At 40.8% G+C, this 13833-nt stretch overlaps 1 protein-coding gene across 1 annotated transcript; it reads right to left on the minus strand.

Annotated features, from left to right (window-relative positions):
* Positions 1–254: 254 nt before the first annotated feature.
* On the minus strand, positions 255–13701 carry tm9sf4 (transmembrane 9 superfamily protein member 4). The gene is made up of 18 exons (XM_083976197.1): positions 13686–13701; positions 11477–11587; positions 11014–11113; positions 10732–10888; positions 10315–10462; positions 9713–9836; positions 9457–9578; positions 9088–9199; positions 8804–8874; positions 8544–8676; positions 7585–7666; positions 7411–7486; positions 7149–7232; positions 5466–5641; positions 5294–5357; positions 5026–5145; positions 4806–4895; positions 255–3469 (listed from the first exon to the last, which is right to left on the minus strand). Exons 1-18 carry the CDS (start codon positions 13686–13688, stop codon positions 3320–3322), a joined length of 1923 nt encoding a protein of 640 aa, XP_083832323.1. The 5' UTR covers positions 13689–13701; the 3' UTR covers positions 255–3319.
* Positions 13702–13833: the final 132 nt, after the last annotated feature.

A 13833-nucleotide genomic window follows, 5' to 3' on the forward strand; every position in this document is an offset into this window, starting at 1 on the left:
TTTTAGGTACATTCTGAAATTTCAACAATGTCAGCTCATCCAATAGTTGTTGAGATATTTCAGGTTGGACCAAATTAAGATGTTGTCTCTCATTAAAAAAAGAAGAAAAAGCTCTGCATATGTCAAATAATGAAATAGACTTGTTTATACTGTAGCATGAGCAAAATTTAGGTCCGAGACTGACGTGCATGTGTGTAATAATTGAAGCACCCTGAAGAGTATTTCAGAAACCACAATGGAGGTTGATTCTCATATTCAACTTATCATCACTTTATTGTTTTGTCATTGTACATTTTTGTAATTGGACATTCTGTAAAAGAAACCAAAGAGAGGAAAATAAAACAGAAACAAGTTCCTTTGAAAGTCATCATGAGCGTCATGCTTCTGGCTAAAACGATGACGGGAATCATAGAGAGCGCCACAAACAGCGAAACGCAACAAATACAAAGCTGTTTTCTTTTATTTACATTGTAAACCCCTCCATCATACATACACATGCATGACTCGGGCCAATTAAAAGTCCATCTGTAAAAAATCTCTCCCTGGCGTGTGCACGTCGACAGCAGGAGAGGAGTGTCTCTGTCTCTATGTGAGACAGCAGCCGAGTGTCAGAGCTCAGTAACTCTTCGACATAATACCGAGGGCAGAGGGTGGTGCAGTGAGTTGGAATGGAAATAAATGAAATGATGTAACGATTACTACAGGAGTACACTCGTTTGGACTGAGGCTGCCTCTGATGCTCTGCTGAGCAAGTCGTGTCCCATAGCAGGGGTGGGGGGAGGGGGGGCACAGGGGGGCAAGTCGTTCATTCATTTGTTTTTTGCCCCTGGAGAATCAGGGTTGATCGAGGCACCTGTCCCTTCCCCACCTGTCCAGCCATGCACTGACAAATCACATCAAATAAAAATTTTAAAAAAGCCTTCTGCTACCGTTGGTTAAAAAAAAGAAGAAGAGAGAAGCACTTTAATTATTTACTAGCATCAGTTTCATGGTAACCACAACGACTGCGATAAATACACCTCCAATAAATGTTGTTGATCTTGGTCACCCTTCCATTTAAATATGTTTTTATTAAGGAGCTTTGCAATTTTTTGATATAAATGTGTATTTTTCAGGTCTTTCAATCTTCAATCAGTAACAACCACCATTACCTACAGTAGCAGCAGAGACACAGTAGAATTTGCCTGTATTATCTCAATAGGATTAAAGACATTCTCAGAAATGCACTTATTTGTGTTCTTGCCAAAGGCCAGACGAAGACGGACACAGTTCTTATGACTGAATGCTAAATATCGAGCTAGCACATAGCTTGACATAAAGACTGAAAATAGGAGAAGGAGCTAGCCTAGCCCCATACACAGTGTCATAAAAAATGTGACTAGTAGCGCCTTAACATCTGTCTAACTAGTCCAAACACATCAGTCAAGACATGGTGGTATATGGTGAGCTTAATCAAATGAGATACCGTGATAATTAGTGAGTTTTAAAGGTGCTAGTAGGTGGATATTTTGACCCATGGACGCTGCGGTCAGTTGTTTTCATCCATTTCCAGTCTTTAGGGCTAAGCTAACTGACTACTGATGGTAGTTTCATATCAAACACAAGCTTAGAAAGACCAGTCATCTCATCTGACTCTTGACAAGACAGTGAACTAGCGCCATTTCACAAAATATTTCTCTACCGTAGTGACTGTGGTGGAATTTAGCTACAGTGAGACATTGGTTTTCAAAAGGAAGTTCCTCGCTTGAGTCGCTCCACGAGTCCCATTTTGGAGTCTTTTAGCTAAAAAATACCCTCAAAGTGAAACTTCATTTTTGCATCTACAAAGATGAACAGGAAAAAACAAAACAAAAACAATTACATGAGTTGTAATGCAAGGGCATAGGCATCAGTCTACACAAAAGCATCGACCGTACACCTGTACCAACACAAACACTGTGGTTTACATTTCAATGCTCTTCCCCTCACGCTTGAGCACTGTAAGACTGATGTCTACCACTGCTGGTAGAAACACACAGAGCTGGTCTTGCTGGCTTTAAAAAAAAAATCTTCTTTTTTTTTTAACGCATTGTACACAAACTGTATCATACATCAGATTCAGACTGCGCAAGGAACTAGTTGATATTTCACAACAGAAATGGTCCTTTGAAATAACCTTCAAAAAAACAGCAACTTTGCACTTGTTTCCATTACTGCATAGGTCAGCAGGCATCCAGCGCTGCTAAGGCTACACTGACGGCATGGTACATGTGTACTTCTTCTTATATAAGTTACCACTGGAAAAGCTTCAAACGCATACTTGTGTCACAGACTTTCAAATCGAAAAGGTTCCTCCTCCTCCTCGTCCTCGTTTCTGTGTTGAATGTAGCGTTTCCTTTTCTCCAGCGGCTTCACTCAACAGTCCTACTGCTTCAGGGCATCGGGTTCACAGTCCCATTCAGAGCTGTTCTGTGTCATGTAGAACAAATGTACCAACATTTTGACATTAATAAAAGACCCATTGTTTTGGAAGGAGAAGCTAATATTTTGATTACAGTTGTGGTTAACATGGTCACACCAGGACATGGAAACTGAAGTAAAAAATAATAGAACATTTAATTTATCCTTTCTTGTGTTACAATGCAGAACCTCCCATCATAATTTCCATCCGTATCAGTTCAACACGACAAAGTTAACACCATAACCACAGTTCGACGCTCCAATCCTTCCCTGATCTGTAAAGTCTCTGACAAGAAACCAAAGTCACATTTGAAAACAGAGACAATGGAAAACAAACTAAAGACAGATTTATGTAAGAAAATTAGATGAACAAACGCCTCCCAGGAGGTGATTGGAAGAAATTTAGACAGAGATGAATCCTGGGATGACAAAAAAGTAAAAACTTGGATAAATTAGATTCGTAACACAAAATGAGAAGACAAAACAAACATGTGCAGAAACCATAGTTTGACAAGCTTTGGCCCACTGTGTTGTGTGCAAGGTGAAACAGCAGAAGACATTAACTGTCCCATCAGCGGGGAATTCCCTCTGAGTCTCTGTCCTAGAGAGAGGAGGGGAAAGAAGCGAGGGGGAGAGAGAGAGAGAAAGAGAGAGAAACAGCTGGTTTAGCTCTGCCACCTTGCTGTTCTTCCCCCACGAAGCCAGTGGGTGGGGCTGTTGCGCCGTAAAAACACCCCTCTCGTTCCCTCTACACACAAGTCAGTGCTTGTTGGACATGAAGAATAAAAAATATATATAAAAAAACAAAATGTGACGAAAAAACAAACAAACAAACGAACAAAAAAAACACCCCCAAAAATCAGCAGCGATGGTCGATCAATCAGTCGATCTTGACTGCAGCGTAGATTTTCCTGATGAACATGTAGGCGGCGTAGAAGCCGATTGTGCCCGTTAGCAGCCAGAACGACAGCACCATCAGGGTCGTGTAGCCGAAGTACAAGAGGGAGGGGATGAACTCCACGATGTCCAGCTGGGGAGGGAGAAACACGGTTGGTGGATTTGAAACAGCTGGATCTAGGGCTGTCACAATCCTGACATTTTAGTTGATGATTAATTGCCATACAAATAACTGCAATTAACGATTTAATTGACTTTTTCTGATAATTTCATGCCACTAACAGTATACGCCTAAACATAGTTTAATAATACACATACACCTTATGAGGATAGGAAAGGGATAGTTCAACATTTTGGCAAATTGGCCCATTGCCATAATCCCTATAGTTTTAGGAGTAGGTTCGTTACCTTTGATTGTCGGTGCAAGCTATTTTTAGAACGGCGGAGCAGAGCCGTGAGCTGCTCAGAGCTACGCTACGGAGGCTAATGGGATTTCTTGGTTTACCTCATCAAACTCATCAAATACACAATCCAACAACTCCAAAACGCTCTCGTGGACAAGTTGTGACCTGCACATTCACCACGCTATGAGATAATAACGGAATGTTACGAGACGGAGTTGTTTTCAAGGTAAATTCATGCAAAACCGCTGATGCTTGTTTTTCAGCAAGTAGTCTCTGCATTTGCCTTGAAAACATTAAACCACGGCAGAAGAAGGGAACACAACATGATGATCTCTTTATAGGAGCACCAATCAAACCTCAAATGGTGAAAAGACGATGAGGAAATTGTGATGGAAATATGATATTTCTGTTGGTTTCATCCAGCTGTTTTTATACAGATGAATGGAAACGATTTTAACATGAATGCCAGATAAATGCGGTCAGCTCAAATAATTGTGATGTGGGCAGTTATGTAAAATTGTGACACACCTAGCTGGATTTAAAGAACAATCAAAAATTGAAACAATGGAGCCCAATATTTTTTGACTGTTAGCTCCCTCTGTCTGCCCTTTTCCTGAGAAAATTTAACATTACAAGCTTCAGTGAGCTGTCAAAGAGCTCTACTATGCTTGTGTGTGTTACAGCTTTATTCTTGTCTCTGTTTCCTCTGCTCTCTGTTTATTTTTCCCTCTGTTTTTTCAGCCTCGATGTTGAGCTGAAGTGGAATTACTCCTCCTGTTAGGCTCATTTTTCTGCTCACTGATAATCACCGTTTTACCGAGTCCACAGTGGGTTAGCGGTGGTTTTGCCTATCAGAGGTGATGCCCCATGAAGGAACATAAGAAAAGAGATGTGAATCTAATTGAGATCATTTTTGATACTTAAATACAGTAGCAATTTAAATGTAGGCCTATCCAAAAAAAAGCACTAATGACATACTCATAATATTAACAAATTACTTCACCATCCAAGTCCTATTAAGACACTGATGTCTGAAGCTGCTGAACAATCAAAAGTGGCTTTTACCTTGTTGACAAAGTAGAAGACAGCATAAATGAGGACGTAGAACGCTGAGCCTCCTGAAACCAGGAAAGTCCTCCACCACCACCGGTAGTCCTGATTGTGAGGAGAGACAGACGCAACACAGTGCAAGGGTGTGTTTATGGAGGATGCAGGTGAGGTTCAGGCAGGTTAATGTTTGTAACGCAAACTGTTGGTTAACACCGCTGAGCCTCAGTGAGCTTACCTCTGCACAGAGCTGGAAATAAACCATGACGATGCTGATCTGAGAGCAGGAGACCACCAAGATGATAAACACCAGAAACAGGAAGCCGAAGAGGTAATAGAACTGATTCTCCCAGATGGCCTGTAGGTGGTGACACACACATACTTAGGTTTATGTCTTAGCCGTTAAAACACAACTTATATTGAAGTAAGTTTGTATGTATTTATATTGCAGAGTAAATATGATCTTTGAACTGATGGCAACATTAGAGCAGAGCAGCTGTACTCACACTGAAGATGAAGAAGAGCTCGATGAACATGGCACCGAACGGCAGGATCCCAGCCATCAGGATTCTAGTGGAAGGAAAATAAATTGTTAAATCACAGAGAGATCACGCCTCAAGTTCAACAACAGTCCTGGTAACTGGTCACAGGCTATTGGTCGAGAGCTTCAACACTCACCCTACAAACTTGTTCATGTACCAGCGCTGCTCTGGGACCTGCCGAGGGATCTGGTTGGTGCGCACTGGGTTATCATACGGCTGTTTGCGGAAGCCAAAGTAGTAGCCCAGGTAGACTAAGGGCATGGAGATACCAAACCACATACACAGCAGGGCCAGCATCGTGGTGAAGGGAACCTGGGTGGAGTCAGAGAAGAGAGCAGAGGACAAAGTCAAACTAGTTTTCTTGCTTTTTTGTGCTTGTGCTACTGTTGTTACTTTTTCATCATGTCACAGGTGAATGTTTCAATAACAGCGTGTTTACTTCCTGGTTTCATTTTAGGCTAAAGCCATTCAAAAATATTAATCTGAGTCAAGTTTCTAACACAGAATGGCAACAACACAAGGAAAGACATATTGTGAAATCTCCATCAAATGACTCAGTATCATTTACACAGCAATGCCTAATAATAACCATTAGTCATACCAGAAGTCTGTAGCAACAACTAGCGAGTGTGTTTTAAGAATTTTTTATTTATTTTTTATTTGTAAGGAGATAATACCTTGTGGGTGTGAGGTTGTGAAATCCCTGTTTATCCAGAATTATATAAATTATAGTGTTGCACCGATACCATTTTTTGGCCCCCGATACCGATTCCGATACCTGGCTGTGCAGTATCGGCCGATACCGATACCGTACCGATACCACACCGTTTGAAAAAAAATATATACTGTATATAAGAGCTTTTTTTCTTCTAATACTATAATCCAGTAGAACTTTTTTATTGCCTACCGGGTAAAAATGTTTAAGTAACACGTTATTTAACCTTTAAATAATGTTGAGGGTCCAATGTAACCCATTTTTACATTTAGGAACAATTAAAACACCCCAAACATTTTTCCTCTGACTTGACCAACACACTCTTGTGATCACACAGCAGTGAGTGTCGGGTGAGAGAAGACACAAGGCGCTGCGTTCATATTAGTTATCAGTAAATGGCATCGGTGCGTCATTTGTTAGTACTCGCCGATACCGATGCCAGCATTTTTGTGCGGTATCGGGCCCCCTACCGATACTAGTATCGGTATCGGTGCAACACTAATAAATTATGAACTGTTTCTGTGAAATGTGGTCAGTATTTCTGTATGAAGTCTTAAGTTATGGTTAAAAAGTGTTGGTAACACTTTATAATAAGTACACACAATTAAGTATTAGTTAAGCATTAAAAAATACTGAATTCTATACTCATTAGCAGCATGTAGTTTATAAATACAGTTAGTGCTTATCAATGATGAGTAAAACATTTTTAACTGTGTTTATAAACTACATACTAATGAGTATTCATGTGTTATAAATGAATTCAGTATTTAAAGCTTAACTAATGCTTAATAGTGTGTACTTATTATAAAGTGTTACCAAAGTGTTTTCTCAGGTCACTATGACTTTTGAGCAGCCAAATTTGTCCAAGCAGTTACACACATCTGAACATCCTTGAATTTTATTGAATGTTTGTGCCAAATTTCTGTCAAGGGGTTTTTCAGATGTGTTGTCCATGAATAAGAGACGGACGGACAAATCACAAGTGATGCATTACAACTCCTATATCAATATCACAATATTACAGCAAAGTAATTAACCTACTAGCTTTTCATTTCCCAATCTGTCATACAGTTTAGGTGTGTGTTTCAGAGTCAGGACACTCACCGCCCCAGAGGAGTGCTCTCCCCAGATGAAACAGTTGAGGACAAAGCAAATTCCAAAGACCACTGCAGGATACAGAGTTGCCGTCTGGAGGGGAGACGGAACAAAAACAAGTTCAACCTTGTCGTTTACTGCAACACGATTTTTAAAATGCATAAAAAATGAACAGCCGTGTTTGCAAAACAAACAGTGGGTTTGGGCAGAAAATGAGTGAATACACAAACTCAGGAGTGGTGAAATTATTTATAATATGTTATTGACTCACGCAAAATGCTCCTTTCTTCCACCTGTGGCCCTTCAGTGTGCGGTACAGTCTACCAGCAAAGTAGCCACCAAACACACTGTAGGAAACACATCAAGTGATTCAAAAAAAATTAACACACATGAAAATAAGCATCTTTAGATTTTTGGGGAATTCAGACATGAACAAGGTTCTTACCCCATGAACATGAAAAGGAAGCAAGAAGTGGTCATCAAGGCTCCTCTACTGGACGGAGACAACATACCCAACATGGCGACAACTACACACACAGGAAACATTAAAGTTAATTCACAATGATGTGATATAGATGTTTTTATAACATATTTTATTTTATATTCATTTTGACTAAAATCAAAGTGATTAGAGAAAACTTCTCACATTTACTGGAACGACACAAAACACCCAGACCACTCTGATATCACGGTGTCAGTTCGCTTCAGGTGATCACATCTCACTTCCTTGTTTTATATGCAAATAAACAGGTGTGCCTTGTTCTAAGCCAATCAGGCAATTGTTAGTGTGTTTGTGCATCAGAGTGAGTGAGTGAGAAACAAAGACACAGAGGAGAGGTTGAGTGAATTATCTCACTAAGCTCAACTCCACAGTGAATATTCCAGACCCTAATTTCCAGACTAACTGGTAAAAAAATTCAAATAAATTGTGACATTTGAGTAATTAGATGTGTATCATGTAAATAAATGGTGCAATTAATTTTATTTATAAATTTTCATTATTCTGAATTTGTATGCCATTATGTCACTAAATAATTCCCAGGAGATTGTAGCTAAGTACAATAGTGCATACAAGATAATTAACCCAAATAACTTATTCACTTAAGATAAATATATTTCCATACAACAGTTTCCATTTTCCATACTTTTCCAGACCTTGAAATGTATAAAATCCAATTCCATACTTTTCCATACTTGAGTAGGAACCCTGTTAACAGCATGGAAGCAGTTACAGCTACGTTAAGCTAACGTAGCTGTTGACAGCCGTGGCGCCACAACGACAACCCTCTGACCTAATTTAAACTCAACGTGAAATAAGATGTAGGGGAAAAAGAAAACTTGTGGATTGAGCAGAGATGTTAGCTGACATTACAGAACTGATGATAGAAGAGAAAACACACTCACAGATGACGATGAGGATCATGCAGAAGAGCTGGATCCCTGAGCCCAGCAGTGAGCTGAGGATCATGGGATACTGAGGCGGCCTGAACACGTCACCGTGGACGTTCTTCCATCCCGACTCCTCCATGGTGTCCTCCTGGTTAGGGAGAGGAAACACATGGTCAAGTGCCTGGACTGTATTGACATCCCATCTATACATCCTGTCACACACATGATTAATGTTCTTTCTGTCTGACACAATGCAACTGTCTTTATTTTCTTACAATGTCATCCTCTCTGTTGTAGTTAGCAATGTCCTTCCTCAATGTCCTGATAATGATCATACTCAGAATTCCTAAAGAGAGAAAACACAGGTTTCAGTCAAATACGAAGGCTGAAATCTCAACAGTTCACATCCTGATATATCTTTTGAATATATGACACGACACATATTTAATAGACTTCATCAGATTCACAAGCCTATGGGCCTTATGACTTAGAGTGGCTTATTGCCTTTGGGCATGATGACAGTTGAACTAAACAGAAATTTGTGAACAACTGGACATACCAGACAGGAAGAAGACGACTACCACGGAGTTGACGATGGAGAACCAGTGGATCTGGACGTCGCTCATGGTCAGGTACGTGTCCCATCGAGACGCCCACTTCACCTCACTCTCCTGCACAGACAGACAGAGGGGACAGGGGGCTCAGATGTCGTTCCTTCACACTTTTCTAGCTGAACTTGACTTGGTTTCCTGGTAAACTCACTTTTTTCTATTATTTTGACTTTGTAGTGCTCTAGTAGACTTGATTCGAAATGAACAAAAAGGATAATTGAAATCAAAGAGCACCAGAGAAAAATCAATAAAAACACATGCACACACACAAGTTTCAAAGCAGGGGAGTTGATATAACTGAGAATTCTGTTACTGACCTTCCACTCGACAGAGTAGGTGAAGAGGACCTCGTTCTCCTTGTTCGCGTCAATCTCCTGGGGGGCGGAGCCACTGGCCTCAGGCAACGTGCAAGTCTTGGCACTTTCTACAGCCTTCAGGTCTGAGAATAAATAGATTGATAGTGAATGCCCCAAGGACTCAGTTATGACACATAGCTCGTGTGTCTTCCTGCTACGCAGATAATTTTTTTATAACTAACGTTTACACAAACTGCTTAAGTATGTTGACACCTACCGTCTACTTTTACACTTTGGGGTACAACCTCAAATCGCACCACCCTGTAGTCGTGGATTTCTCCCTCTTCCAGCTTCTCCCTGTGGAAGTACAGGATGAAGGACAGGTGGTTGTGCAGATAGAACTGTGAGGGAGAAAAGAGAAAGATCAAGGCGAACATTAGTACCCTCAAACAAACAAAAACTCCTGATGCTTCCTGCTGCTGGTGACAGAGAGTCAACATTTTCAACATGTTTCAGGACTGAGTCCGTACAATTTGACTTTTAGTTTGACACTGAGCACAGATTGTTAAAATGACAAGCAAAAGAATGTCACAATTCATTTCAAGGGAGAAAACATCACCCAAGACATCTGACATTTCTTTCATTTTCATGATTTGATCACCAGTGAATGAAATATCTCAAAGTCCCCAGAGTTTTCAATACATTTGTTTACTTTAAGCCCCTGAAAACATGGCATCAACATGTTTCTCTAAAAAATATCCAGATAAATTAAAACAATATCAAATATGCAACAATTAAAGTTTATGGTTCAGTCATATTCATCAATCCAATCAAATCCAATCCAATATGAAAAACAACCCCTTTAAAAGTAATATCCACCTTGTTGTTGTCGACGAAGCCAAGTCTGTAGCCGTGTTCAAACTGGACATCCTTCGACACGTCCTTCTTCTGCTGCTCGTCCTCGCCTCCTGCATCTCTGTTGGGGTAAAACTCTAACCTGGTGGCAACTGGCAGGTTGTCTGCAATACTGAAAGACATAGAGAGGTGTTTGCTTAGTTTTGGTTTTTACAACATGCATATAGAAACTCCAGATAACCACTAATATAAGGCCTAGAGAGAATCCCCCACTTATGTTATTGGCTGCATTTGTTCCTTTTACGTTTTACATAATAACTTAACTTATGAAGTTTGTCGTCATTAAAAAAAAAGTATCATTTTAAAATAAACAAAGGCTGCGTGCACATATCAATAGGTGAAACTGAGAACAGATTTCCACATAAGTGAACAGACGCTCACAGGTGAACATAATACTCCTCCTGGATTCGCTCCGCCACCAGCTTGCTCTCCTCTATGTTGAGCTTTTTCTTGCTGCACATCATCTCACATTTCTTGTCTTTGTTCATCTGGACACCGTAAAGGGTATTCACAATACGGTCCCCACGCAACACCTCACCTAAAAAAGAGAAAAGTCATTTACTGTATTTAAACATATACAAAAACACTTTGATGTTTATGATTAAAGCTAAATAGGTGCGGGGCAAATAAGGTGATCCATGTGTCTGTGGGGACAACACTTACCCAGGTTCTCTCCCTTGTAGAAAACAGAGTCTGGCTTACAGAAAGGGAGGGAGTAGTATTCATAAGGGAGCTGAGTGCGGGAGCTGGTCAGCTTCACTGCCTGGAAAACAAATGGTCGGTCTGACTGACTGGCTGACTGGGCATAACTATATTCACAATGACAACATATGAATGACTTTTTGGTTGGACTTGGGTTGTGGGATTTTTCTAATAAACAACTTATACTGGTACCTTCCCAATCACAGTGTGGAAAGTAGGAGCAGAACTTAGCCATTTCCGGCAAAGGCAATAACACGATGTAAGCCTCTAAGGCGCTTTCCCACATAAGCTGTCAGGAGTTTGGATCAAACCATCTCTGATATATTTAACCCTTTGTTTTGGTTTGTTTCGATAACATTCACTGATGAACAGCCATATCATAATGTTTCTCTGAATCTCTTTATGTATTGTATGTTAGACTTACCTTAATATCTACTACCTCCCCCTCACGGAAGTCCCGGGGAGCAACTCCGGGAACATAAAAGGGCCGGACCATGGGCAGACAGGTCAACAGCAGCAAGGCCCACCACGTCTCCTGTAGCAACGACACCACCGCATGTTTCAACCACACACATATACACACAAAGACACAAAAGCTACACGATACGTCTTTAATAGGTAACATAACATCATCTGACAAGTAAAAAGTAATGTCAGTGCATGCGCAACAAAAGTTCCCTCATGCCATAAAAAGAACAAAATAATACAAACACTGGGGCTGTGTTACAAACACACACTCCATTTTAAAAGGCAAAGAGAAGAAGGACAGTTACTTGACACTAACAGTCTGTGTCTTATCTCTTTCAACAAATGCCTTCATGCCGAATACCTCAAACTGCTTTCTAATCATGAGACACCCGCATACACAGAAACATGTTACATTTCACTTGAAAAAGTGTTGTTTCTGTTTATGTAGAAGACAATGTAACATGAAAATGCATGCGATGCCCGCATTCCCTGAGCCAAAACTAACATCTCCGTGACTCTCCAAGTTTATCCAGAAACATAAACACGGCTGTCTTTTACACCCAGCAAAGTCAATCCTACAGTAACCCAGTAGAATTTATTCTATTGTACTTTTAAGTCTTTAAAAAAACTTGACAAGTCCTGGGAAGAAGCTGATGGATATTTTTATGGCACTGTCTGAATATACAAGAGTATGGTTTTATTTCTTAGATGAAAAGAGAAGACTATAGCTGACAGCTGGTTCCTGTGAAGACAAAGCTGTTAAGATTCATACAGGTCATGGCCTGTGGACACAGCAACCCGTTTCCCAAGGCGAGAGAGAGGACACTAAGTATACAACTGTCGCCTTGGTGATTCAGCGATGGCAGCTTCATGGCAGAGTGCTAAAAGAGCGTAACTTCACATGACATCTATGCTCGTGTTTGCCAGAAGGCGTTAGAGAAACAGACTCCACAACGTGCCCAGAAGAAACCAGCTGTAGGCAGCTTGGGGGATGATAATTTGGATACTAGATGACTTCAAGGCCAGACAAATAGCCATCGCAGGAGAAAAATGGTTTGGCATGTAAAGCCCTCCAGTTGCAGCTCTCTTTTACCCCTTCACACACAGCATCCGTGCAAAGCAGTGGCCTAACCTTTGGTGTTTGATGTCTGAATACTTGCAATGTCAAACTTAGTGCATGATATCAGCTGGACTACATGCACACAACGTTGTGACAGAAATGCTACTCTTCACACAAATGACATCATGCAACATAAAGCCAGATTAAACCGCTTTACAAGTATGGAATCAATGATCTAGAATCAATGTGCTGGGTCGATACTAAGATACTTGTGCTAAGGTAAAGGGGGAGTGGGGACTGGGGAGGTTTCCTGTTTGAACGTACTATAATTTAGCCAATTAAAGACATGTTTTCTAAATCATTTTCTATTTTTCCATGTTAAAACAGTTTAATTATGACAATGTCACACTGAAATACAACATGCACAAAGGGAAGAAGTCCGAGGGGAGCACATGTTAATTAAAAAGCACTGTGAGTTATGATGTAGCACTGTAGGAAGTTAGCAAACACTGATTAACACCTACAAGACGTTTACAGTATGTTATAACAAAGTACCAGCACAGCTGCATATCAGAGACCGTCTCAGATTGAGTTGGGGTTGTGTTTTGTGGCTGAACCGGTGCCGTGGACAATACATTTCAATACTTTAAACTTGCTAAACCGGCAGCACCATCACACGGACGCTGCCCGGACACAGCCGCTACCAGCTAACGTTGAGCCAAAGTTCAGCTCGTTGGTTTCTCTTAACTGTGCGGCAAGTGACAGCCCGAAAACCACGTACGTGTTCATTTAAACTCCGTCAGCGTTGTGTGATATTACGGATAAAATACACAAATGCATCCTCTGGGGCACAGCTAACGTTACACTGACAGCCGAGCTCGTTGACGTTAGCTAACTTAGCTAACTACAGCAAGCAGTTAGCATCCTCCACATTAAAACAGCAGCTAACTCCAGTGAATCCGCACACAGTTGCCATTTGAACGCCATCCCCAGACGACAGTAGACCCAATACTCTGCAACAACTATAACACTGTGTCGGGGGGTCAGGCGGGAGGACGGTGTCAATTATGTGTATTTTTCAGAAAGAGTTCGCTTTTCCACTCACCATAGCCGCGGCCGCCATTTTGAATACGTGTCATAAGTGACGTTGCGGAAGCTGCTGAGTTTCGGTTCTTTTCGTTTGAGTAGCCTAACCCATAAAAATAGTAGCCTACTGAACAGCAGGTAGCCTATTTGTCACCTCTCCTGAACTG

Source organism: Trachurus trachurus (genome assembly GCF_905171665.1).
Source record: "Trachurus trachurus genome assembly, chromosome: 7".
In the NCBI taxonomy this organism is placed as follows: Eukaryota; Metazoa; Chordata; class Actinopteri; order Carangiformes; family Carangidae; genus Trachurus; species Trachurus trachurus.